General features: G+C 43.1%; 3 protein-coding genes across 4 annotated transcripts in view; 2 read left to right on the top strand and 1 right to left on the bottom strand.

The window, feature by feature from the left end:
• The first annotated feature begins 70 nt into the window (after positions 1–70).
• On the top strand, positions 71–3,023 carry emc8 (ER membrane protein complex subunit 8). The gene is made up of 6 exons (XM_073464749.1): positions 71–272; positions 395–607; positions 1,057–1,133; positions 1,254–1,323; positions 1,530–1,624; positions 1,761–3,023. Exons 1-6 carry the CDS (start codon positions 147–149, stop codon positions 1,918–1,920), a joined length of 741 nt encoding a protein of 246 aa, XP_073320850.1. The 5' UTR covers positions 71–146; the 3' UTR covers positions 1,921–3,023.
• Positions 3,024–4,958: 1,935 nt separating this feature from the next.
• Positions 4,959–8,751, top strand: gins2 (GINS complex subunit 2). The gene is made up of 5 exons (XM_073464831.1): positions 4,959–5,293; positions 5,983–6,097; positions 7,251–7,350; positions 7,505–7,631; positions 8,255–8,751. Exons 1-5 carry the CDS (start codon positions 5,204–5,206, stop codon positions 8,381–8,383), a joined length of 561 nt encoding a protein of 186 aa, XP_073320932.1. The 5' UTR covers positions 4,959–5,203; the 3' UTR covers positions 8,384–8,751.
• A 536-nt stretch (positions 8,752–9,287) lies between these two features.
• The window catches only part of gse1b (Gse1 coiled-coil protein b), a 177,551-nt gene continuing 159,616 nt past the window's right edge, over positions 9,288–27,222 (bottom strand). The window contains exons 5-17 of one of the 2 annotated variants that reach the window (XM_073464264.1): positions 22,699–22,865; positions 22,279–22,470; positions 20,337–20,501; positions 19,838–20,208; positions 19,086–19,416; positions 16,919–17,562; positions 16,690–16,802; positions 16,297–16,564; positions 14,421–14,534; positions 13,459–13,833; positions 12,829–13,215; positions 12,247–12,350; positions 9,288–11,978 (exon numbers count right to left, since the gene is read on the bottom strand). In XM_073464264.1, the coding sequence (XP_073320365.1) occupies positions 11,838–11,978; positions 12,247–12,350; positions 12,829–13,215; positions 13,459–13,833; positions 14,421–14,534; positions 16,297–16,564; positions 16,690–16,802; positions 16,919–17,562; positions 19,086–19,416; positions 19,838–20,208; positions 20,337–20,501; positions 22,279–22,470; positions 22,699–22,865 (3,372 nt within the window). In that variant the 3' untranslated portion in view covers positions 9,288–11,837. The remainder of the gene's footprint in view (positions 11,979–12,246; positions 12,351–12,828; positions 13,216–13,458; positions 13,834–14,420; positions 14,535–16,296; positions 16,565–16,689; positions 16,803–16,918; positions 17,563–19,085; positions 19,417–19,837; positions 20,209–20,336; positions 20,502–22,278; positions 22,471–22,698; positions 22,866–27,222) is intronic. The other variant, XM_073464265.1, reaches the window with a different exon arrangement.

Raw genomic sequence — 27,222 nt, forward strand, 5'->3', positions numbered from 1 at the left:
GTACGCCTGCGAACGGAAATACGTACGTCGCAAGCACAAGGAGGTGAAATTAGGCCAGCTTTGCGACATTCCCAGTCCTGTTTACGGCACCACCGGTGCTAACGAGTGGAAGGTGGAAGTAAGATTAGCTCTTAGTGCTAGATTTCATGACACTGAGTAATTCATCGAGCATTAAAAATACCGTCGTGGTTTTTGCTAATTGTAAAGCTTACATGTACGCGCTTGAAGGCACGGCGTCGACCACATATTCTGGCACTAAGGTGACTGCCGAGGTAGATATCTACTTTTTGTCCGTGCTTTTATATGCAACGCTAGCTAACGGTAGCAGGCGGCAGTTCCTCCCCATCGTGTAGCCACTCAACTACTCTGTCTTTTTGCCGATTTTCCTGCAAAGATGCCTATTCAGCTGACGAGTCAGGCTTACTGTAAAATGCTTTTACATGCTGCCAAGTATCCCCACTGCGCCGTGAATGGGCTGCTGGTGGCAGAGAAGACGAAGGAGAAAAAGAAAGACAGTCACAGTGAACCAGTCCTGTGTGTGGACTGTGTGCCGTTGTTTCACGGTACTCTTGCCCTGGCACCAATGCTAGAAGTAGCTCTAACACTGGTAAGTATCCCCTCAGTTTATTGGGTACACATAGCTTAAGCTAATGTTATCTAATACACAAGACACAACTTCAGTGTTTTGTTGAAATTGTTTAAAGGTTGATTGAAATTCACTCTGCTGCGTTGCACTAACAGGTGTTTTTAATATTGTGTGCCCCCTTTTTATATAGAGGGTGTAATAAATATTAGACCCACCTCCCTATAAAGACTAACACACTTAAATGGCATGTACACACAGTTGAATCAACAGCTCTCTAAAGCAGTTTCAACATTATAACCTTTATAAACTCGGGGTTTATTGCAGGGCAGTTTTATATTACATGCTATGAGTTCCAAAACTGGAAACAAATCATAGTCCCGTGTCTGTGTTTCCTCTCTTCTGGTTGAAAACTAATTAATTCTGACCTCTGCTGTCCTTCCCTCCTATCACGACTCCTGTTCCCGTCTCAGATCGATACTTGGTGTAAAGAAAATAATTATATCATCGCTGGATATTATCAAGCCAATGAACGCACAAAGGATTCAAGGTACTGACAACCAAATGGACACAGACACCCTGCTGTTTCAAGAAAACCATCACTTATAAACCATGCCCCAAACTCCTCTGGGCTCTACTTCATTACATTTTCTGGTCCTCTCTCTTGCAGACCCAACCAAGTTGCGGAAAAAGTGGCTGCAAGGATTTCTGAAAACTTCAGTGAAGCAGCAATTGTTATGGTATCAGTAAATCCTTTAGGCTGGTGTTAATGGACTGCACTGTCTTATTTTACATGTTTTTGTCCGTCAAGTTAAAAGATGAGATAATCCTTTATTAGTCCCACATCGGGGACATTTGCAATATTACAGCAGCAAAGAGGACAGCAAAAATAGAGAGCAACAAATAAGAATAAAATACATAAACATTTCTGTTTTTCTCCTTTTAGGTGGACAGCGGTAGATTAACAATGAGCTGTTTTGAGCCCATTGTGGTCATCTATGATCACCATGAAAACAAGTGGAAAAGCAGAGACGTAACCTCGTAAGTGGCTCTGTTAAGGGCTTTTTCACTGCAAGACATGTATGGACTGTGTTTGCACCTTAACTACGGCCTTTGGTGTACAAGGTCCCCATGTTTTTGTCAAATTCTCAAGGTAATGTTATTGTTTGTCTTTCAGTGACTGTTTTGAGGACTGGAGCGAAGCACAGAAGATCACATCTGCTCTGCTGGAGGGCAGGTCCTACGAGAACTTGATTGACTTTGACAATCACTTGGATGATCTAAGGAACGACTGGACCAACCCTGTGATCAACAAGTCCGTCCTGGATCTGTGCTAAGGCCCTCAGTCAGGAGTAACCCTGGACACGCACACACAATTATTGCTGCCTTTTCAGCATGCATGCTACTTATCGTGTAGCACTGGAGTACAGTAATGCTGAATGCCTAGTCTTTGTTCCATCAAAAAGGCCCTCATGCTGACGGGGTCTTTCGGAGCACTGACCAGTTGGGCCCAAATCTGTCAAGGGCAAGCACCATATGTGCACTATTGGCATGTGCCCACCTTTACAAGGTGATGCTGAGGTGATGATGGAAGTTATGTTTTTGAATGCAACTTAAATGTGTTTTTTTTTCTGCAACGGTTTGTGTTTATTCATAGTTGTGTGGATTAAGTTAAATTATAGAATATTTGATTTTTTTTTTTTCATCTTAAATTTTACGGCCAGAAGCCATACAGAGATCAAGTCCTAAAGTATTACAAATTTTAGGTATGATTGTACTACTGAGATATGATATAAATATATGTTCTTTATTAAATTTCTAGTTTGTTTTAAGCACGAAAACAAAGTTCACACGCAGAACTATAGTCTAAAGTTGTCCCTGGGCAGTTTCATTTAAAAAATACAAAAAAGAACGTATAAATGAAAGTGAGCGAGAGAGACATGAATTAAAGGTTCTGTCTCATCAGCCTGTATGTCACGCCAACACCAGTCGTTCTGTAGATGCACCTGCAATAACAACAGAATGATTGACTCAAGAGCTTCGACTTTTAAATAATGAATGCGTACGCAAACATTTCTATGATGCATGTGAGCTGTTATTGTCACTGGTGCGCTTCAGAATGTCTTTCAATATACATGTTTGGCGTATTGGCTTTTCATTGTTCAGAAAAACAGTACACTGAATCAGATCACAAGAGTGTGAATTTTGTTTTGTGTTGGATATCTGTTTTAGGTAATAATATTTATTTGACCACTCTAAATCCTACTATTTAATAAGTAATGTTAAAAAATTGTAATATTTAATGTGAGGATACAAAGCTACCTTTTGTATTTGAGATTAGAATGAATCATAATAAGTAATTAGTTCTTTGTGTGGACAGAACATTTTTTTACAGACATTTTATTAACTGAATGTACAATGAAACCGACTTTTGAAATTATCCAAATCTCTGTCAGATTCGTCATTCAATATCTCACAACACTACCTCTAGAGTTTAGAAAACGTTGATTTAATTTGAAATGATCTCTTACAGATTCAGGGCTGCAGCTTTTTTGGTTTAGTTTGGTATGGCTTAAAATAGCCTGTCGAGGGTTGTACTGATGGTAACACGTGTCAGGGTCATTGTGCTACTATCCACTCAGGGCAGGTAGAATGGAGAAAAATATTTGATATATATTTTTAATGCTAAAGTGCACGACAGAATCTATCATAAAACATGCAGGTAACTAACGTGGTAGAAATACAGACGAAGAATGACAATAGATACAATACTTAATTAATCCAAGTGGGAACATCATTACTGCAGCAAAGTCACAGCAGTTGCACATACCTTAAACATAATCTCTAATAAAAGTAACATGTAGTCAGATTTTGACACTTCCTACCCTAAGTAACTGTTCAAGATGTAATTTCCTGCTCTTACAAAGAAGTGATGAATCACAGTGTATGGCGTTGAATAACAAGGAAACTATGCCGATCTGTCCTCACTACATGATTCCTCTTTACTGGCCTCCTTTGTGTGTCCTCAGTTTATCACACACGTATGCACCACCACCTCATATCACTTACAGACTTTGCCCTGAAAATTGTCACGTTTCTTTCCGATTTGCCCCACTTTGTTTTATCTCCCAGTGGAGAATCCTCGGCACCTACAGTACAATCATGTGCATTAGGGTTTATACCTGCCCTGGATCAGGCTTTTATCAGCTCCTATAGTAAACTGTTATATTATCAACTCATGACCACAGAACTGGAATGACGTGTTGGACTCATTTTTCAGCCACTGGCTATGTTTACTGCTACTAACCACTTACAGAAATGTCATTATTAGTAGAGTCTTCATAAGAGTATCATTTGTTTCTATGCAATCAGGGCACCATCTGATGAATATTTTCATTATCAGTTAATCAACAGATTATTTTCCCCAATTAAATTTGTTCTATAAAACAAAGTAGTGACACATGCCCAATAATATGTCATGAAATATCTTGTTTTTACAATCAGCAGATACTCAATTTGTGATTTATATATATATATATATATATATATATATATATATATATATATATGTATATATATATATACACATGTATAAATGAGAACTTAATTTGCACACACAAATATTGTGTATCTAAAATTTTAAGCAGAATGAAATTTATCACCAGTCATTATAGACATCTTTAACCAAATGATACAGTATGTTGTATCAGTATCTATATAATTATATATATTATATAACACTTTATACTTTTACTGTACTGTTTTAGGGGTAAATGTTGTATTTACTCCACTGCATAGCTACATTTGACAGCTAAAGCTAGTAGTTACATGGAATATAAAGACTTCAGATAGAAAACATATGATCAGTTTATACAAAAAAATGCTACTAACACATTAACACATCATTGATACTATATAAAATTATAAATATATTTTGGTAACAATGCTAGTGTTACTTTAACAAAGCAAATAAAGTAAAAATGTGAATGTTGCACTTTTTTTTTTTTTTCTAGTTTGTGGTTATTTTAACTACTCTACCAATCATGGCTTCCGCAAACTGACTTTGTCAAAAGGAAAAGTTGTATGAATAAGAAATACCACAAACTATATTAAAACAGATGTCACAATAAGAGAAAGGCCGGACTGGAATTTTAAACTTTTGAAAGTCACATTCATGTTTGGAAGATCAATGGCCTCCATTTTATCACTTGGTGGATATTGCCACCTAGCGGCACTTACTGGCAACTGTTGCTGTCACATGACCCCCTTCTTCCTTCCGGGACAGATACAGCGAAAAGAAACTTCAGGATCGGACAGTGTCGTCATAAACACGCGGTCCCTGACGAGCCAGCAAACGATCTTCAAGCTACAGTTTCTCTAAAGAGTCTGACACATTGAGTGCTGGATATGAACATACACACAAACACACCAACGATGTTAAAGTGAACACAACGGAACGAAGTACTCACCGACACCGACACTACGTCGCTTGTCGATGACGATGCTGTCTCATCCTGCGTAGTTCTTCGTGCGGGTTCGTGCAGCCTCCAGCGCGGGAAACATCATCAGCGTAGATGTGAGGGTAAAGTTTTTTAGATACAAAACAATTTTAAAACAGTTATGGACCCCGCGGAGGTAGAGTTCCTCGCTGAGAAAGAAGTGGTGAAGATTATCCCAAACTTCAGTCTGGACAAGGTCTATCTGATCGGGGTAAGTAAGTGCAGTCAGCTGTATTTGTCAGGACGTTTTTGTTTGACACGGTTAACTTCTTACAAAAGACTGACAACTCGCATAACGTTAGCCACATTAGCTCGGTAGTTAAAGGTGCTCTGTGTAGTTTTGGAGAAGAAATTCAAACGCAGAATTTTAATATTTATAATATTAATGAGGGTATAATAGAAACTCATATTTATTTCTTCCATTACTGAATAAACAAGCTGTTCTCAGAGGTAAATAAGGTCCACAGAACACTGTTTGGAGCTAGAAAGGTGGCAGGGTCCGCCAAATGTAAAGAAGTAAAACAGTATGAAAATTGGGTTTATTCAGATTATTCAGTCATGAAAACAAAGAGGGTTTGTTTATTTAGTTTAGGCATAAAAAATCATTCGATTAAGATCTTTCTCTTCTTATTAAAATGTCTTCCCCAAAACTACACAGTGCACCTTTAACATTAGCATGTGCCAAACCTTAGTCTGATGGTGAAATATCAATGTGGTCATATTCTAGTTTTAATATATTCTGTATGGGCCAGCAGCGTTAGTGTAAAATGTAAAAACATTAACCCAAATCACCAGCTGTAATCTGCACATCGCTCATGTTCATATGCCATATGGGTGTCAGATGGGAGCCAGGTGACTCTAACTGCAGTGTTTTTGGGGATAACATCTGTCTCTCCTCAGGGCGATCTGGGTCCCTTCAACCCTGGACTGCCAGTTGATGTTCCCGTGTGGTTGGCCCTTAATCTGAAGCAGAGACAGAAATGCAGGATTATGCCTCCTGCCTGGATGGATGTAGGTAAGGTATACAGAGCATACAGGTCTTTGATGTGTTATCAAGCTGTCGAGATAGCTGACTACTTTTATGGTTTGATGATTGCTGCAAAACTAAAATTCGTTTGTAGGTCTTGTGCATCATTTCAACATATTAAACCAAAATTCAGCCAGATATATCTGGTATCCTTGGAAACTTTTAGATCTCCACTAAATGTGCAAAAAGATTCTGTTTGTTTGAGTAATGCGTATCACACAACATGTGCTTTTTTCACTTTAAGAGGTAAAACCTTAAACCTACTTCTTCACACCTTTCACATCCAAAAGCAAGATTATAAAAGTGGGAAAAAATACCTCTTCACACCTTTCACATCCAAAAGCAAGATTATAAAAGTGGAAAAAATAGTGTCACTGGGGACTATTTTGCCATGTTTGCATTAAACGTTTGATTTGTAATAAAGATGGGATTAAAGACTAGTGCATCATCCAGAATCAGAAGTAGAGCTGTGGCCCATCCCAGTACATAAACGCGCTAAAACATAATTTAAAGTCATCAGCCTTGCATTTTACGTGTGGTGTAACCTACAAATGAATTGTGTTCACATAGTAGCACTCCCTGAATGTGGCAAACGGCACAAACATGACTCGGCTGCACACTCCTCTCTGAGAGTTGGCCAGCGAAGTTGACAGCATCTCCTCGATTCTTGGCTGATTAACTGGACTCACTGTACTCCTTTTATTGGTGCAGACATTAGCTCAAGGTCAAAACCAGTGTGTGTAGCCAGCTTTCAATATACTGGGTGCATAATAATGCAGGGACATGTCACTCAGTGCAACGCTGTGGCTCATCGGTGTGTTTTTAATAATGTTTTGACAACAATGCAGGTTTACGGAGTAAGACATACCAGGCTTCAGCTGCACAGGATGTACTTGTTTGTAGGATCAATTCAGTGCTCAAGAAAAGTTTAGAATATGGCCAGAGTTATGCATTAAACATTTCAGATTTCGCAAAAAGAGAAAACCTGAACATCGTTGGCACAAGATGATGAAAATAATAGAATTTGAACCACAATGATGACGCATCTGAGAAATGTTGACGTTCATGCTGATTTCTTTCATCTGGTGATGGTGGCTCATTAAATTACTGTTTTGATTTACCTTTTGTTGATCCTGTGCAGAGAAACTGGAGGAGATGCGAGACCTTGAGAGGAAGGAGGACGCCTTTACGCCTGCTCCCAGTCCTTACTATATGGAGCTGACCAAGCTGCTACTGAACTAGTGAGATATTTCTACTTAAGGAATCCCCATGCAGAAATGAAGCTTTTGTGTGCTCATAGTGTTGTATAGTAATTAAACTGTTTGTAAAAATGCCCCCATTATTGTCTGTGTTTGTGGCACTGTAGTGTACATTATGGTTTGTGTGTCTCTGTAGTGCCTCTGACAACATCCCTAAGGCAGATGAGATCCGCACGCTGGTCAAAGACATCTGGGACACACGTGTGGCCAAACTCCGCCTCTCCGCAGACAGCTTCATCAGTCAGATGGAGGCTCATGCCAAGGTACAACTGATGACGAAGAATAACACACTGTGCATTTAGTGTCCACAAAATGTTAGAGCTGTCAATTTAATTAGTGGATGGCAAGAAAATTAATCACCAACCATTCTGATCATCAATTAAAATGTCAAACATATGCTTGTTGCTTCTTAAATGTGAGGATTTGCTGTGTTTCTTTGTCATCTGTGATAGTAAATGAAGAGTCCTTGGGTAGAGTAGAGCTGAAAATAATTAGTCGAGTAATTTATTCTCCATTTATTTAAATGGCTAGTTGAGGTTGTGTTGGAGTTCAAGAAACATGTCAGCACCTTGGAATTATTTCTGTGCTCTAATGAGCAACTTCAAGTGATGAAGAACTCTGAACATTTATTAAAGTCGAACCTCGGAGCCCCTTGATTGTTTCTTAATTAACAGGATTGACTCAGCTATGGTTACAGTGTCTTGCAATATAATGCGGATTATTCATTTAGTTATCTTGTGACCGTGCTGTTTCCTGCTTTCCTGTCATATTAAGATCCAGCAGATGTGAGCACACTTCCAGAGCAATCATTAGGGAAAAAGTCTTGTTTTCACCTGTTTAAAACTGACCATATCTCTTGTCTCTCTCTGCTTCATTCCCCCTGTAGCTGGACAACCTGACTCTGATGGAGATCAACACCATACGATCCTTCCTTCTTGACTCTCTCAACTGCATGTACAAGCTACGCTCCAATCTGCAGCCTGGTTCGAGTAAGGGACAGTTCAAGGACTATTGATCCACAAGATCAAGATCCAGACCTGCTGAATGGGTCTGGATCTGTGGGAAGACTGAGGTTAAAGCCTTGGACTGAGGTGTGGACTCACTCAGCAGGCCCTTCATTACCCAAAGGACTGTTTTTTTTTTCAGAAATTCAATCAGCCATTTACATAAATCTCATTGATTCAAGCCTTTTTTTAAGCGGTTGTATTAATTTTGAGGGAGGCATGTGTTAATACATACAAATTAAAAGCACATAGGCTGTATATGTATTTGCTAGTTGAAATATGTGGATATTTAATTTAATTTAGGATGCTCAGTGTAGTTTAAAACTGCTACCATTTTTGTATATGACAAGAAGTGACAAAATAAATGTATTTGTTAATATATTGAGGGTAGATGAGTGTACTCTTTTCGTACGTCCTCATATCCGGCATATTTCAGTGTTCTAGATGAGGTGTTTTGCATGTTTGCTGGACTGTTTGCTGCTGTATTAATAACAACGAACAATGGATTCCTTCTTCAGTCCTTGTCGGGCATTTGCCTTGTATTTGACCCATCTTAAATATTTAAGAGCAGTAGAAGCAGCAGCACAGCATCCCAGGACTAACTCCACTTTTGAGGTCGGTGCTTAGGGAAGTGACTTTTAAAACTAGACTAAAAAAAGAGTGAATATCTTGTGGGGTGGAAGGAAACCAACAGTCTGACCAAGATTCATTACAGTTTTAATCCAAAACTATTGACAAAATAATATTGGTTGAGGTTAGTACTTAAATATAATAAGTAATGAAGAATCTTTGCCAGGAAGGGTCCAGAACTATCACTCCTTTTTTAAAATTACATGTATGCTTTTAGTGTTCCACGCTCGCGTAAAGTTGCCGAACCTACCAACCAGCACCCACAAACAAAGACAAAGGTTGACATTTAACATTTTTGAAATATTTTATTTTCTTTTTTGTCTGAAATCACAGCCATATATTCATAAATACCTAATTACTACATTCAACAAAGAATATATTACATTACAATGAATTCAAACAAGTACATTTTTAAAAACAGGATTTCACAGCATCTAGACATCCTCCACTGAGTAATGGGGCTATTGCATGGGGTGTGCGTGGGCTGGAGACACAGGGAGGCTGGGTAAGGGTGCTCACTGTACTACACCTTCCTCCCCAGGGTCATTGGCAGCTTATACCTCAGCATGCGTACTCCCTCATTAACCAATAGGCTGCGCTCTTGTCTCTCTGCTCTGTAAAAATGACAGACTACACTCTGGAGCCACCTGGTCCTCTGAACTGGCTTGGGCCTCATGATTGAACAGATTCTCAGAGATGCGTTTAGATAAAGGAATTCAGTGTTGGTTCTTGACATGCACATAACTGGAAGGTGTGAGACGTACAGTAGACACTTGAATGTAAAGTCCCTGATCACTGATGTTGTGTGTAGAACGTCCTTCATGTGGACTGCGACTCATTCACATGCTCCCAAATTCTTGAGGCACTTGTAATTGATATACTGTATGCAGGGGGGAGTTGTGCTTCGGTCTTCTTTAGTTAATTAACTTTCTGCACATTTTCAAAGTTAATTACGTGTTTGGAAAAATACTGAAATGCCCCACTTTGACACCAACAATCCCATCACCAATTTCTGATGACTTTTACGCCTCATTAATGGGCTACATGAGGCAACATGAGTTGCAGGAAGGGAAGTCAGTGTTAAACCTGTGGCTGAATCTCAGGGCAGAGCTGACAAGGAGGCTGACGGGCAGGCAGAGGTTGTAAACAGGTATGAGGCCAGGTAAATCAAACCTTTCTGATATATTATGTACCAGGAAATGCCTTGTTTGAATCTACGCTTTGTGTGGTTTATTAATAACATGTTGGCAACTTTGGGTCCTAAAAATGCAGAATGGAGACGAGTGGGGTCAAAGGTGTTCAGCGGTGGAAGATGGCCATTCTGGTTTGAATGTTTTTGGCTTTGACCTAATTGCAACTCAATTTAAAATGAAGAATCCAAAATGCTACTGTTTTTCATTTTGGCACTGTGTCCTCTCACGGCTGCTGATAAGAGCTTGATCTTGTAAGGCTTGATCTAACATTACGCATACCGTCGTATTGTTTGAGTTCAATGTTATCTAATGTCATACAAAGAGAAGTGGAAGGTCCAACGGTAGGATAAAGCATCAAGAACCAGTTTAATCAGCTGGCGGCTTAAGAGACTCTTCATGTCTTTACAAAATAATCAAGTATGTCAAGTGACCAAAGTAAAAAAAAAACAAAACAATAAAAAACATTGTATTATCGATCTCAACTGGTTTCTGAATGAGAATATCTCAAGCTATCTGTCATGCCAGCAGCGGTGAAGCTGACCAGAGGAGTTGTTGAAAGGGGCATTAAAACAGAGAGACGCATGTTGCTGTGAAGGAACGGGGATGAGCCATGTCTCGGGACCTCTAAGTAAGCCTCTCAGACGCCACATGAGGTGGCCGTGGCTGGGTCTCAGTTGCGCAGTGCCAGGCGAGAGAGAGTAAGAGGGGGAGTGTATCCTGTTCTCTCTCACTCTGTTAAATGTCTCAAAATGAGCTGTTCTGGCCAGCAGCAGTACAAACACTAAAAGCAAGGCTTTCTTTTCCAACCCCCAAAAAAGCATAAACATATAAAAATGGCAGGCTTTTTCTTTTAAAAGAACAATGATTAAAGTAATAAAAACATACAAAATTCTTTTAAGTCTTCATATTATATACAATACAAGGCTGAAGCACCTTTTAAAATTCTTATTCTCAAATTTTCTATTTCGAAATAAAACATTTCCTTAATTCTTTCCAAAAATGTGCATTTTTCTAAGTTCTTCCCTAATTTCAACAGTTCTTTGTTGTAACACAGTACCACCAGGTAGTTCTTCAGCTTTTATTCTTAAGTGCATTTCCAGTTCAAAAGCTCATGGCCACTGTGATAAAAATCAGTCCCGACTGGCCAGAAGCCTTTGGAGCGTTCAAGTCTCTTTGACGACACCCCTCCCGGGGCAGCTGCTCCCTCATTGGCAGGATTGTCTGTGTAGCTGTGGCGTCGAGGGATGCAGGGACTGAACAATAGAGCAGCAGGGGCTGAAGACTGTGTGAAAAAGCAGGTGCATGTGTGTGTATTTGTGTGTGTTTGTGTTCATCTTCAGGTTCTCCTGCCCCATACTCTTGCTGATCTCGTGGGGTTGGCTACATTGGCACGCGTTAGTGGCTCGTGGCACAGTCCCTGGCTAGCCGCAATCCAAAGACTGCCTTTCCTTCACTGTATGGTCCTGTATCACCCATCTATCCATTCACTCCAACCATTCATTCATTCATTCATTCATTCTTTTTATCTAGCCAGCCATGTTCTCCTCCATGGAGCCATGTGGACCAAGCCATGAAAAATAAACTCTGGGCGTCAGTCTGAAAGGGGAGGCGGCCTGGGGAACATCAGGTCGGCGTGTTGGGGTCACCTGGGGGGGTAGCCCTTGTAATGGCCGCCTCTCGGCCAGTGTGTCTGTGGCAGCGTCAAACACTTCCTGAAGTGCTCCAGCTCTGCTTGTAGCTTCTCCCTTTCTACCGCCAGCTTCTGTCTCTGGGACATCAGCTCCTACACAACATGGGGAGACATGAAATATGAAGTTAACACAAAATCTTAACAAGGAGGATCACTTGTATCACTTGACTTCAGTTCATATATTCTGGTTTTAAAGCCATTTCACCTGCCCTGTGTACATTAAGAAGGACCATTAAAGAAGTGTGTGTGGAGATGGAAAGGAAATGTACTATGTAAGGCTTAGACATGACACGAAGAGTGTTAGAAGACACAATAACAGCAGCAGTGTGTGTGTGTGTGTGTGTGTGTGCGTGCATCTTACCCCCATGGTATGAGACAGCTGCTCAGCAGTCAGACTGAGGTTGTAGTTCTGAGCTTCTAGTCTTCGACACTGGCTCTGCAACACTTGTCGCTCCAAACTTTGCTCTGGTGGACAAAGTCGGGAAGAGGAAAAAATAAGTGTTGGGGATTAGAGAAAAAAAAATAGCCGTGCATGCTATCTAACAGCAGATCCAATCTAACGCTAACTTATCCCAAGCAATTAGTACAGAAAATAAATGTTTGTCCTTGTTTCTCAGATTGATCAGATGGCTATTGCTGAGTGAATTGCTGGTAGAAATCTTGATCACACATGTATTTTACATATGAACCAGGTACAGGAAGGATGAATACCACCCTCTAGTGACGAAAGAACGCTACAACAACTGCTAAAAATCAAGTCTATTTGTATTGACTTCAACCAGGAAACAATATTCAATTGTACACTGCTTTAAAGATACAAATCTCATAAATCTTTTTTTCTCAAAACACCATTTTTTCCGGGAATAAAAGTAACACTAAATTATGAATTATGGGTTTTTCAGCAGCAGCAGTATCATCACTGAACATCTGTGCGGCTGCTTACCTTCAACATATTCCTGATAAGCTTCAAATATAGATTCAATCCCCTGCCACTTGGAAGCAGGAGCCTCCTCTTCCTCCTCATCCTCTTCCTCCTCAGAGTCATCTTGACCCGACAGGTCCTCCCTCGCCCCTGAGGCCTCCCGGTGTGGGGGTGCAGAGAAGTGCTGCCCGTTGGGCTGAGAGTGAGGGTGTGTGAGTAGATGGGGAAATGGATGTGCATTTGAATGAGATTGCGGAAGTGGGAGTGGATGTGGAAGCTGATGCGGATGAGGATGTGGATGTGAATGCGGCTGTGGCGGCCGGCCGGGGGCGCTCTGAAGCTCTGGAATGTTGTAGTGAACAGACGACTCCTGGAGGTGCGACGACTCCGATATCCCTGTGGCTCCACCTTAAGGACAAGATGGGAGAGAAGGGAGGGTTGATTTATTTAATTTGTTTGGCTTATAAGAGCTTTTTTGCAAAGACTTCATGCTTAAAGGCTTAATTAATTAAGTTAGGAAAAACAACGGTCTTGGCTGCCCTGTTGTTTGTTTGTCTTATTACTGAAAGATGGTCTCTCTGGTCACTATGCTGTCCTGCTGCCCGTTTGTCAGCATCACAGATCACTATCACTGTGACTTGTGTGGCTTACCTTTGTGTTTCTGCAGAGCCTTCTGAGTGGACTGAAGCACCGATTCATGGAACTGCTGGGCAAATTCCTCTGGCGTGAAGCTGTCCCAGGGTTTGGTGCGTCCGTTGACGCTGTGCAGGCCCTCTTTAGCCTGCAGGGGGAGTGGGGGCCGCAAGCTGTTCAGCAGGCTGGAGCTCTTCTTGGAGATCGGTCCCTCACTGGGCCCCCGGGCCTTGTCAGGGTAGACAGCTGGAGAAGGGGGTTCCTTTGGTCTTAATGTGTCCCCGAGGGGTTTCGGATGGCCATTGGGGGACGCTGGGCAATGTGAGGAGGGGCTATGTGGTCTGACGCTGTGGTGGTCTTCTGATTCAGAGGGAGGCTGGGCAAATGCAGAATCTGCAATCATTTGAACATGTGTTAGTCGTGATGAGGTCAAGATCCACGTTACTACAGATGGAACACTCCAATTAGTAACTGTAGTTACTTTAGATGCATCTACCATCCAGGTGCATTGCAGCAGGGTTGGTACAGCTCTTTATAAATTCAAGCACTGTTCAAGCACTTTCAGTGGACCTACACCAACATTTTACAGACTCTCAAAGCCTTTATCGTCACATCTAAATTGTTATAAAGTTTACAGAATTCCTTGACAGCCAAAGCAATCAGTGTATATTATCACTTTGCGTATTTTACCGGCTGTTCATATAAAACTTTGATGTTTTGATCCTGATTATCTTTAATTCCTACTAATTTCAAAGCCATGGCACAGCAATATGATAACGGGATTGTTTCATTTAAAAAATGGTTAATGTTGAAAATCAAGCAGTTTTCAAGGATTATATCGAAATTCATTTCTAACCTTGAAAACACACAAGTAACAGTCGAAATGAAGCATTTTTCAGACTTTCTATGAACCCTGTATGCAAATGAATAAATACCTATAGGAAAGTGTGCATATTTATGTACATTAGCATGTGTCTCACCAGAGATCGGTGCCTGAGGGCTCTTACACAGCGGATGAGGGGCATGTCTGATGGTGTCCAATGTTACGCTCTTTTCTTTAATGGCCTGAAGCAGCTCCACTACTCTTTCATTGTCTAAGAGAGAGAGAGAAAAAGACATAATGTCTAAGTCTTTATATCTTTGTAGCATTATTCCTATCTGTGTGTGTGTCTTATTCACAATTTCATAAGCAACTTTTTCCTCTTAATGTGTGTGTGTGTAGTGTGGCCTGACAGCGTGGGAGGCTGTGCGCTGCCATCTACAGGCAGCAAACAGTAAATCAAGAGGATTAGGCGAGGATCACCGTAAACCCACTGCTGCCACTCCCAATTCCTCGTCAGTGCGTGTCTGTGTGTGAATGCGTCTACAAACAGAACCTTGACAAGTCCACCTTTCTATCTAGGCCAATGTAAAGCATTACATTATGCATACACAGTTTAATATATGCCGCCTATAATATAGGGGTCTGAGGTTGACATGTTCATTGTTTGACCCCTTTATGATTTCCTTCAAGGCTCGAGCCGACATGTTAATGAGAAGGCAGCGCATGCAAAGCAGGCAGGGCTCAGCTGAAGTGAAGCGTCAGCAAGCCGCGGAGCCGACTGGGAATGGCTACTACTTTCTAAAAGCTAAATGAGCATGCAATCATTCTTCTTCTTTAGATGTCAAAGAGAGGAGACATGATATGACTAATGGATGGGGATGTTTGTGTGCCATGTAAAGGGCACTGGGTCAGCTCCGTGATGCAGTGGTTTCTAAGTAGTTGGCTGAAGCACAGTGATAATGCTCAACGATTTAACAATGTCAGTAAAAAACATTTTCTTCACTTAATTCTGATATACTGCTTTAAAGACAACGGAGTTAGCTTCCTGGGCACACCAATTCTTAATTTAAGCATTAAGGGAGCCATGGTTTATTTAATTAAGAATAGCTAAGAGGCATTGTTACACACAGTTAACTCTTCCACTAACTAATGTTGTAATTAAACTAGAAGAGTGTAAATCTTCGCCAGGCTTACAGTCTTAAAAAACAGGAATTATTCAACTAGTACCATGCCTAACTTTAATGGATCGTAACAAATCAGGTATGGCATTAAAGGGGCAGTATGTAAGAATTGGCCATATTGCCCCTTTGATTTGCAGATGCACATGTTCAAGATGAGACATAACTTTTCTATGGGTGTCAGTTTTTGCCTGAAACAAGCTGTTTTTTTTAGCCTTGCTGCTAGCTGGAAATGCCTTTGTCTGCTGTAATGACAAAAGTCTAAGCTTCATAAGGACTCTTATCAATATTCATTTGAATTCGCAACACAACCTGCTCTTAAGGCATCGAAATTTGGCTCTGATTGATCTAATAGGTGCACGGTGGCTCCGACGTAATTTTGTTGGTACCTGTAAAAGTACAGAGTGTACCTAGCAGAAACATTATTCCAAACTAAGGCAAGTGTTGAGTAACAGCGCTACAACAGAGCAGTCAATACAAGAGGATTTTCAGAAATTGTGAATCACTGCAGCCACAAGAGGTCCTCGAGCATTCAGTTGTAAATGTGCATTATTAGATTGATGTGTTCAGTGGTTACACACAACCAAATGCATGATAAGCAGGTAAAACCAAAGAACCACATGAAGAGAAATTGTGAAGAATCACCTTTATAATATAATATAATATAATATAATATAATATATTATATTATATTATATTATATTATATTATATTATAAAGGTGATTCTTCACAATAATATATTATATTATATATTACCAGGGAGTTTTAGACGTGTTTTTACATGACTAAGTAAATTGAAAGTGTTGCTTGCCCTATACAGGGCTTTATCTGTGCATTACTGTAAGCTTTCTTACCTCTCCTCTGCTGTATAGTGACATGTGACAGTCTGAACATGGTGAGGAAGCGCTTCTTATCCTCCAGCTCGGGTGCTCTGTCCATCTCCTCAGGGGTGAAGCGCGTGCTGAGTTGGGGAGGAGGAGGAGGAGTGCGTTTCGAGTGCAAGGCAGGTGGCGAGGGGCTGCGCTCCCTGAGCATCCTCCTCCTCTTCCTTCTCTTCTGCTGCACCAGCTCATCTCGCCGGCCCACCGTGGTCAGGCTGAATGCTCCCAGGAAGTCCAATTTCTGAGCAGAGAGGTGGAAAATTTTTTTTTTTAAATCTTACTGCAATGTTTTGTCATGAGAGCTTGTGTGCTGTGTGCCTCCATCAAGGAAAGCACAGGAAGCTTATGTGTTGGCAGGTGTTTTACCTCTGTGGAATCATCCAATTTGAGTGGGGGCTGCTCTGCTACTCTCCTGAGATGGGCTCTCACCTCCTCCTCATCACTCTCGTCATATGAGTCATCCAGCTCATAGTAGTAACCTGCAGCAGAAGAACAGAGGTCACTACTGACACCCCACTTTTTTGAATCCTCTAATAAAGTTAACTGTTACATAAAACAAGATACAGTCCATGATTATCAAGTGTATGGTGAGTACCTTTCTCCCTGGCCTCCCTCCTCCTCTTCTCCTCCAGGTCCAGCTTGCTGACAGGCCTTCGGTGCTGTTGAAGGATCTCGTCATAGATCAGCATCGTCTCTGGACCCATACCAAGTGTGGCTACCTGTCCCATCCCTGGCCCAGAGACCATTCCCATCCCTTGTCCATGTCTATTGTGCCCTGGGTGTCCCTGGAGGCTCTTTAGTCCAGCGTTGCTTTTCACAGCTCCCTCCAATTCATACTGGCTGGACAGGGACAGTGACGCCCTCTGCTGGCTAAAGAACGTCTGAGTGGATTTCTCCAGATCAGCAAGGAATGTGCTGGGCTCCGGCAGGCCCGGTGGACCTCTCAGCGGGGGATATTTCTCCATCGCTCCCCCTTCTCTCCTTCGTGCTGTGTCCTCATATTTCGAGGGCCCCGGCGGCAGCCGACTGAGCTCGAAGTGTCCCATCCCTGAGGGCTCGTGGTTACGTCTGGACTCTGAGGCTGTTTCTATGAGAGATGCAGGGTTCCACAGGGTGGTGGGAGGTGGAGGGTGGTGTTCACGTGGTGGCTGAGGAGGTTTGGGGGAGATGAGGGGCGGAGGAGCGCCTAAGTGAGGGTGGAGGTCCCGGCTTCCTGGTTCATGGTGATTTGGTATGGATCTGTAGAGATACAATGGAACAGCAGTCATGTTTATCTGTTGGAAATACAGTACAATGTGCATATCTCCTCTGAAATTGATTGTTTTCAAATCACACATTCAACGCAGAGACACACCATAGTGCGTATACTCCTTGCCCATTTCCCTTCATCCCTGTCACTATGTCTGTGAGTTTGTATATCTGAGCAAAACAGTGTTATCAAGCCCAGACAGAGTAGCCCAGAGCAGAGTGAGGATGTGGCCAAGGCTTACAATGTCCTCCAGATATACAGGCTGGTTTTTGATCTGTTAGGTCCTTGTAGTGTGGGACGCATACAAACACACACACACACACACACACACGCACGCACGCACACACACACAGAAAAGTGAGAGAGCAAGTTCAGAGAGTGGTGTTATGAAGAAGAGGCCAGGAGAAATTTTCTCCTGACAGACAGACAGAGGAGAAAATGACTTATATAGGGAGGGTGAGGAGGCCAATGGAGAGTTGGAAAGGGAATCGTATTCAATTACGTGAGAGAGGGAAGAAGTATATATATATGTGTAAAGGGAAAAACAGGAGACGCTTGAAAAGGAATAATGGCATAGTGGTGGAAAAGGAATGGTAACAGTGGGGAAAACAGAAAGGCAGATGGCTGATGGACACTTTCTCGAGCGTCTTTCCAAATCAAACCTGGCAGGAGCGTGCGCTGCATGACCAGTCAAATTATCTATGCCTCCTGTTTGTGTTTGCATTTTCTGTGTGTGTGTGTGTGTGTGTGTGTGTGAGAGAGAGAGAGCGAGTAAATGTGTGTGCATTATCGGCAATCTGCAGCCTGTGAGCTGTGATTCTGTGATTATACCGTAGGGTTACTGATAGCAGACGTGTGTATCTGTCCTGTCCTACCGGTTCAGAATTAACCACAACCTCACTTCTGAACCACACACAACAACACAAACACAGGCACAGTAACAAAGGAGGGTAAGTCGGGGGCTTACGCTGTGCAAGGTTGAGAGGATTAGCCGAGAATTAGCCTTTGTGTATCTTAGCCGTCCCACTCGCTGCCTGTTTGAAACCCCTATCCACTAATCATGAAAAGCAGCGATCAGAACCTCACTTAAACCCTACATCAACACCTAAACATAGCTGCGTATTTGCCTACATGTCGGCCCTGGAAGGAAGCATGGACAGAAATAGAGTCGACATGATGCTTCTGACAGGGTTTATCTTTTTTCCGGTCCTGCCTGAAAACAAACTTCTAAAGCCTGCCAGCTTCTGAGGCTTCAAAAAACAGGCACAACTGTCCCTATCTGGCTAGCAGAGACAGCAAGCCAAAAAACACCCCAGAAATAGTGTTTTCCACTGAAAGCGTGCATGCATTTTGGTGTCACAGAGACCCCAGAACTGCTGGTCTTTAACAGATGCCATGGGCAAAACATCTCTGCATTCGCCAAGTCAGGTGGGAATAAATGCTACCATGGCATGTGGTTAAAAAAAAATCTAAGTGGGTTTGAAATTTCTGCACCCTTTGGTTTGAGTCTCACCTGTGCGGGTCCGTCCTGTGATCTACTGCGTCACCCGGCCGACCCAAGTCCAGGTGCTGCTCCAGAACCTGCTGGCGGAATTCAGACACCTGGTACTGACGATCCTCCTTCTCCTGCCGCAGCTTGCGTTGCCGCGCCAACCACCTCTCCTCCTCATTGGTCCTCTGAGCCATCATTGAGGCCGAGAGCCCCGGCCCTACAGCGCCGGGCCCCATGTAGAGGCCGTGGCCTGAGATTAGACCAGGGACGGGATGATGTGATTGGACCATTGAAGAGTGGAGTCCTGGAGGGACCGGTTTGGGAGCTGGAGGGACGGGCTCTTTGGTTTTATCTGTAGAGGGAGGAAGGTCAGCGTAAGATTTGGATAAAAGGGCTCCAACTAAAGATTCTTTTCATTTGATAATCTTCTCATTTCAGCAATTATTTATTTGGTCTATAAAATGCCAGAAAAAAAATGCTAATCACATGTGGAGAGAAGGTTATGTTTTCTGATAGCTTGTTTAGTCACAACCCCCAAAATATTTAGTTTACTATCAGTGAAGAGTCTGAAAACCCGCAAATGTTCACATGTTCAAATGTTGCGTTTTAAGCAAACACCCTGAAACAATGACTTGATGATTAGCTGATAATCACCAATAGCTGCAGATATATTGCCTTTCAGCTCTATTAATGTGAAGTGTTTATATGGAGAGGTGTTGACAAGCAGTGTGACTGTAGCTTAAGGGGGCTACAGGGGCAGCACGGACACATACCAGCCCGATTAGGGGTGAGTCTCTCAGGCTTGGTTCGGTCCTCCTGCCCCCTCATGGCGTGGAGCTCGGCCAGATAGTGGCTCTCCATGGCCTTGGACGCCTGCAGCTCCTTCTCCCTCAGCGCTCTCTCCTTCTGCCTCTCCAGCTCCTTCTCTCTTTCTCTCTCCTTCTCTCGTTCTCTCTCGCGCTCCCTCTCCCGCTCGCGCTCTCTCTCCCTCTCCCTCTCCAGCTCCTTCTCCCGCTCCCTCTCTCGCTCTCGTTCTCTCTCCCGTTCCTTCTCCCTCTCCACCTCCCGCTCTCGCTCCTTTTCGCGCTCGCGTTCCCGTTCGCGCTCCCTCTCTCTCTGCCGCAGCTCATCCTCCAGCTGGAGCCTAAAAAAGCAGAGTGGACGGGGGAAAGAGTAGAGGAAGGGTCAGTGAAATTGGAAAGGACAATCCTTAATCACACTGCTGAGATCTACTGTGTGAATCTGCCTGTGGGTGAATTAAGGAGACTTTACCTTTCAGACTGCAGTGCTGACAGTGAAGGGTGTGTGAAATCTCCAGGGTAGCGGACCCCTGGTAGGTGCATGTGAACAGCGGAGGGATGGATGGGGGGTAAAGCTCCCCCTGCTGGCAACGAATAGAAAGGTGACCTCAAAGCGGAGAGGAACGGGTCATCCATCCTGGGAGATAAGGATTGCAATAAGAAAAAAGAAAGAGAGAGAAAGAGAAGGAGTCAGTCTCCCTGTGTGACAGCGCAGCGTTGACTTTCATTAACCCGTGTGCCTCCCGAAGAAGAAACATCACAAGGCCCTCCGTCTTTCAAGGAAGCAGCAGTGTCTGTCAGCCAACCTCCATCACCACACCGCACAGCCAGCAAGAGACTGTGCTGTGTGTCCATGCACAACTGTGTGTGGTTGTGTGTGTGTGTGTGTGACATCTACTGCTCATCCCCTCATTAAATCCATTACAGCGCAGTGTGTGATGGGTGCTGCAGTCTTCTGATCTTGCTGCGTTGACAGACCAGGGGCACGCAGCCTGTGTGATAGCCCAAAGCAAGCCGGGTCCTTCTCAACAGACACAGTCCACAGGATCACAATGTTGTATACGGTATTTTTTTTAACAAACATCTCATATATTTTCTGCTGCTGGCGTTTCCTATTCCACGAACACTATAGTACCTCACAAACCACAGTGGTGACAGCAGGATACCAGATTTATAAACGGCTCAGGGAATTTTTTTTCAGGTAATTTCTCAAAAATCATGCATGCACAAGATCCAGATTTAGAGTTAAGTGGGAAAACCAGCTGCGGCTCTCTTATGTATGCCATTTTATCCATAGGTGTAATGTAGCTTGGGTAAAGACAAGGACAATTGATCTATTAAGGGTGCACTATGTAGTTTTGAGGACACTTAATGGTTTTCAAGTCTGATAAACAAACTATTCTCAAAGAACAACACAATTTCATACTGTTTTACTCTGTTTATGTCAGCAGGACCCCTCTAAGTAGCTACCTTTCTGTGCTCTGGGGACCTTATTACCCTTGAGAATGTCTTGTTTATATGGAAATACATCAAATAACTATTTCTGAGTTGCATTATTCCCTTATTAACATTATATATATCAACTTTCTGAGTTTGATTATTTTTTCCCCCCGAAACTACATATAGCACACTTAATATGCTTGGTTCAGGAAGCTTCAAAATTAAACTCTTTCATTAATAATGCAGACACAGAGTTGTGTTTGCCTCGTACTGCAAAATATATTAGGAACCCACAGACATTTTAGAACACTGTCAAATAAGTGTAGCGCTTGTTTTATGAAGAGCTGCACTGCAATTTAGCGAGCACTAAAGCATCATTACATCAGCTCTGCAGGTTGTAAATGACATTAGTGCAGCCTTTGGCAGTAAAACGTGATGTATATCTATTTTTACATCAATCTCTTAAAAGCATTCTGACTGGGATATTTTCAAACAGAGGCTTCTTAGCAGCAGCTTGTCATATGGTGCAATATATAATGTTTTTATTGATGACTCATCCGACGTGATAAACTCTGCTCTCATGTGTTGCGCACAGTACAAGAATGCAATTGTTTTAAGTGATACTACTTCCTGCTCATAATGATACTGTGAGTTCTCCTATTTTGTTATTCTGTTACTTTGCCTTTTGTTTACCTTGAACCCAATTTTTTTAATCTGCACTGCCATCTGTCTTAGACACATCTCACGTCACCTCTCCTACACTCGAACTCTCCCCTCCAGTTAAATAAATCTACAAACAACAAAATATTTTACCTCTGGGAACATGAATTCAAGGTCAGCTATTCACTAATGCGTTTACTGCTGAGTCGTAGCAGTACCAGTACTTAGTTCAGCCATATGCACTTGGTTTGCACAATTTGCTCTCAGAGGAAATGGGTGCCAAGTCAACAAAACAAATTAAATGAGAGGTTTACCTGTATGGCGTGAAGGAAGGGTGGGGCAGGTAGCTGGGGTGGTAGTAGGCAGCTGCTGCAGCTGCAGTGGCGGGGTCCAGGCCCAAGGGCAAAGAGGGCATGCGGAGGGCATCCTCAGTCGTGGCGTAGGGCCGGAAACCACGGAGGTACTCTTCTGGTACAGGACCAGCGTTAGGCATCTGTCTGGGCAAGCTGAAGGTAAGAGAAGGGGTAGAGGTACAACAGAGAGAAGCAATGGTTAGCTTGATTTTTGTGCGTGCAAAATGACCAATTTTAACAAGAAACTCATTTGTATGTTTGTTGCGGCTTCTTAATTCACAGAGTTCAATAAACCCATGACTTAGCATCTAGAGAATTCCTTTTTAAGTTGAAAACAACTCCACAAATTTACAGAAACAGGCAGAGAAGTGTGTGACTCACTTGAGGGGCTGGAAACGTGAATCCTGCATGACAGCACCGGGGGTGAGACCAAAGGCATAGGGGTTTCCCAGGAGGTGGGCAGGGACTGAGGGGCCACCCTTTTCCTGGGGGAGGGTCCCCTCTGCACCCAGACGTTCCCTGCTGGCCCCACGAGGCCCCGAGTCAGCCTGGAGAGAGATACAGAGAGAGAGTCTTAGTCATTGTTCGCGAGGACCTGTGACCGTCACGGTTGTCAGTGCTCATGGAGTCCATCCCGTGAGGGGAGAGACGGGGGGAAGAATAGGCCTGTTTATGGTGCAGCAGCGTCCCTCACCCTACCTCAGGCACTTTTATCCACTTTCTCACACAAACCTCCTCCCCGTAAAAACAGACGGATCAACATTTCTCTGAGGGGAATGTATGTTAAAACGGAGGCAGCAGGCAGAGATTGGTGTAAAACGGCCTCCCCATTTTTCCCTAATTGTAAACAAGAGATGTCGTCCTTATGATCGATGAGGATGTGGTAATGGTAGATGTACAACAGCAGAGCTTCAAGAGAGATGATGACTTTGATCTTGGCAAAGTGTGTGTGTGTGTGTGTGTGTGTACATAACTTGCACACTAACATCTACAGGGAAGACAACAAAGACCAAAAGCAACATCCCTCTGCCTCTCCTTCTCCTTCTTTCTCTTCTCTCTTCTCTTTCACCTCCCTCCCTCCCTTTGGCAGCAAGCCTGGTCTCACTTATCCAATCCCACAACAAACACACATACGCACTCAGCAGGCACATTCACCGTTTCAGAGCTACAAAGACATCCTGCTGTGGGAGTGGGAGTGCATTTTCTGAAGCTTTGGTTTCCCTCTGCCTACAAATGCTATCGCAGAACAGAGAAAACTTACAACCCTTGTAAGTTGTACACGGAAATTGTTTATGGGGGGACATACAGTCGAGGAGGATTTTCACAGGTATGGTGGAACAGTAAGCTTATCTCCCGCAAAACGAGACTTCAAGTTGAAGTTGGCAAGGGAACAACTAAAACGGTAAGGAAGTACAGCGATGAAGACATAAAGAAGGGGAGTGAGAGGAGAAGGCAGTCCTTGCCCCACTAAATTAACCTCCTGGCTGCCTGGAATTAGAGAGAGACCCAACAGAAGCACTGCCCTCTCTCTCGCTACAGCCTCTGATAAAATAAATCCAATTTAGGGAGCCATTACCTCCACGTCCGGCTCTGCAGCCACTGACCCAGGCTGACACCGATGCGCTAACATCCAATCTTAAACGCCTCTAATGTTCAGACCCCCCACATCCCCCGCTTGTTTCTTAGACGCCCCCCACTTTCCAGTGGTTTAATGCTACTGTTTGCTCCTTGTTGTTTGTTGCGCTTCACTTAACAGTAAGGCACTCTACTCAAACATCCTGTCCCCGTTACCCCCTCCCACTCTACTTCCATCTTCTCTAAGCTTTATGAGCAAAGGGAGAAGAAGGCCTCCAATCAGCAGCCAACTGGAAAAGAGGTTCACATATGTCAGATGAACTCAGTATCAGATAGTGGTTTGGTTGCCGCAAGATGCCAGGCTCTCCGTTTGCTCTTTGCTCCTTCTCCTCTTTTTTCCAAAAGGTCTTTTTTTCTCTATCTGCCTAGCTGTCTGGAAGTCTTAGTAAAAGCCCTCTTGATATTTGTGGAAAGCAAATAGACACACATTCATTCAAATTTATATTATTAACATGCACACATGCAATTTGTCTTCATAAGCATCATACAGATGCACTGCTGCAGGTCCATATTGCTGGTGGGAAAAGCATCTTCAGCAATCTGCTTGTAAAAACAGGAAGCTCTGCTTTCTATCACCCTGTCTGTCAGATAATCAATTGCTATTATCACACCGATGACAGCTTTGCTAACCAAGTCATCTGAGTTACGGAAAGCTGTCATCATTGCATGACTAACATCACTGATGCTACAGGTCAATGTATCCATTTATGTAAGTTTGCCGTGTTACATGTGAGGAGGTGGTGGCAGCCTCATATACCATCCAAGTTCCACCTTTTACTCAGTCTGTGCCCCAACTTAACCATTCGTCAAGCTGCTGCATCAGGAACAGCTTTGAATAGAAGCTACTTTAAGTTGGATAACATCGTATCTCACGATATTTGGGCTAGACAATATCGTGATATAAAATGTTGGATATTGCCCCGAGCCTAGAATCAGCTTTATTTTGCTAAGTATTTGTTCACGTTAAAGGGATTTGACTGCTGAATTTTTTTTAACTGTTTTCAATATTACATTCTCAAGTTTTAAGAACAATTTAAGGGGAGATGGATGAAAATAGACATACAGCTAAAAGGAGGACAACAAAGTGAACAAAAATAGGTGACAGTACACCAAAACAGATGCATATATAAATATAATGTACATATAAAACGCAACAATGATAAACATCATGAAAAACTGTGTTATAATTAAGTTAAAAATGTTGATATCTGACTATTTATCTGGTGATCAATCGCTGTAATGAATCAAATGTGGGTTGAAACTGTGTTCAACATCCTGCGTCATACACAGTTTGTGTGTGACGGGGGCATGGTTTCATAATCATGGCTATGATTCAATAACTGTCAATTGGTGCAATTGCCAGGCACAGATTACCATTAAAATTGAATCAACCGTTCCTTTCTAATAAATTTCACAGAAATCCCGTTGTGCGAAGATGAAACAAGGATGCCTCTAAAACAACAAAGCGTGATGCTGCTTGCGCAATTGTGCAACAGACTGGCCTCTGTTTCCTGCTTTTACAATTAATATTGTCTCTGAAAACCAGTGAGTCCCTCTTACACGAGAGATGATCAAAAAATGCAGAAGCTTGTTTGTAAATGAGAATGTGTACATATTGCTGCCACTGCCTGAGCTTAGTCACTGTTTGCGTATGCCTGTGCATGCATGTGTGGATGCACGCCTGTAGAAAGACATGCAAAAAGGTGTGGGTGTTAACAGGTCGACACCTTGGAGAAGCACACACACCACAAAGACAGAACCTTCCATCTCCATTAGAGAGGCCCCTTAGTTACTCAGGCACCTACACATCCAACCAGATGTCCTATTTTGACCTTTCACACTGCCCAAAAAAAAAAAACAGCCTTCTACTCTCTAACACACACTGTTCACAAGCAGCATGACATATACACACGGCACAGAGCGCAAATACAAGCACTCAGACTCAAAGACACATCCATTAACAGCCATCTTCCTCTGCATGAGCCAGGCCCCTGTAACCCCCAGTGAGGGTGGGAGACCCCGCGCATTGTAGAGCGCTCGTTTACGCCTCTCAGATGGAGCCATGAATCCAAATTGCCAATTAAAAAGCAATTACAGGCAGCAGCGGGAGCAGACTCCTGCAGTCATTAAAGCAAAATGCCAACGCACCAAGCCCTCCCCTCCTTCGCTGCCTATCACCCCCGCCCCCCCCCCTGAACGACAGACTCATATCTCAGCCAGAGACACACTAATCAACCCTTCTAACACACAGAAAGCAGGACACACACACGTACACACAGCAACAAACAAGCTTTTCTTGGATGCTTTACAGCCTCTGTATGGAACTATTTTCTCTGAATATCAGATTCTCCTTTGTCTTAAATTCTTCTCCTGCTGTTTGTGTCGCCTTGTCCTTGTTCCCAACACATGGTAAAACACGAGTTGCTCATGACATGGCACAAAGGTATTTTACCAAAGACAAGTTGCGGCATAAAACTTGCATGATAAAAGTAGACATGTAGAGTAAGAGGAGATTAGGGCCCTTCTTTCCTGATGCATCCTTCCTGATCAGTGCTGAGCAACGGAAGCTCCAGACAGCATCATCTTTGTTTAAGAGGGACAGTTTGATGGCGCGTACGTATGTGTGTGTCCTCTGACTCTTTGTGACCACAGAGCTATATGTGCTCGCTGAAGCGGCACCGCGGAAATAGGGGGAAATGCTACGTGACGCCAGCTTCTCATGACTCATACCCCGCCGCTGTCCCCCTCAACCTCTACCCCCTCATCTCAACCTCTCCCTTGTCCACATCACCTCCCTTAACCTCCTCATTCTTCGGCTTGGTGGCCCCAAAGTACTGGAGGCACCACAAACCCAGTGACACGACCTTTTAAATTTGAGCTCGACCTCTCGCGCACGCACAAACACCACCCAAAAGCACGCAAACACATGCAAACAGACACACAGGATACGCTTCAATATACAGGCATGTGGACGGCAGTGGAGGGTTTATTTCTTGATTAATTTCGTGTTATGCTGAAGAAATGGCAAAAAAATAAAAAAGAGATGACATCAGCAGGAGGGTTCCCCTGTCCCTCCGGCCCCTCCCAGCTCTGGTTGACCCTTGAACTGTGGAAGGGTAATTTTGTAAAAGCTATAGTTACAGAGGGTGAGGGTCAGGGGGGTTGGCCAGGGGAGAGGACAATGGCCTGGATGCTACCACACACTGTTGGCTGGCTGACCTCCTCGCTCACCCTGTGCTACCCCCCCTCCCCCGTCTCCGGGGAACCGTC

This window comes from Pagrus major, chromosome 4, assembly GCF_040436345.1.
Source record: "Pagrus major chromosome 4, Pma_NU_1.0".
In the NCBI taxonomy this organism is placed as follows: Eukaryota; Metazoa; Chordata; class Actinopteri; order Spariformes; family Sparidae; genus Pagrus; species Pagrus major.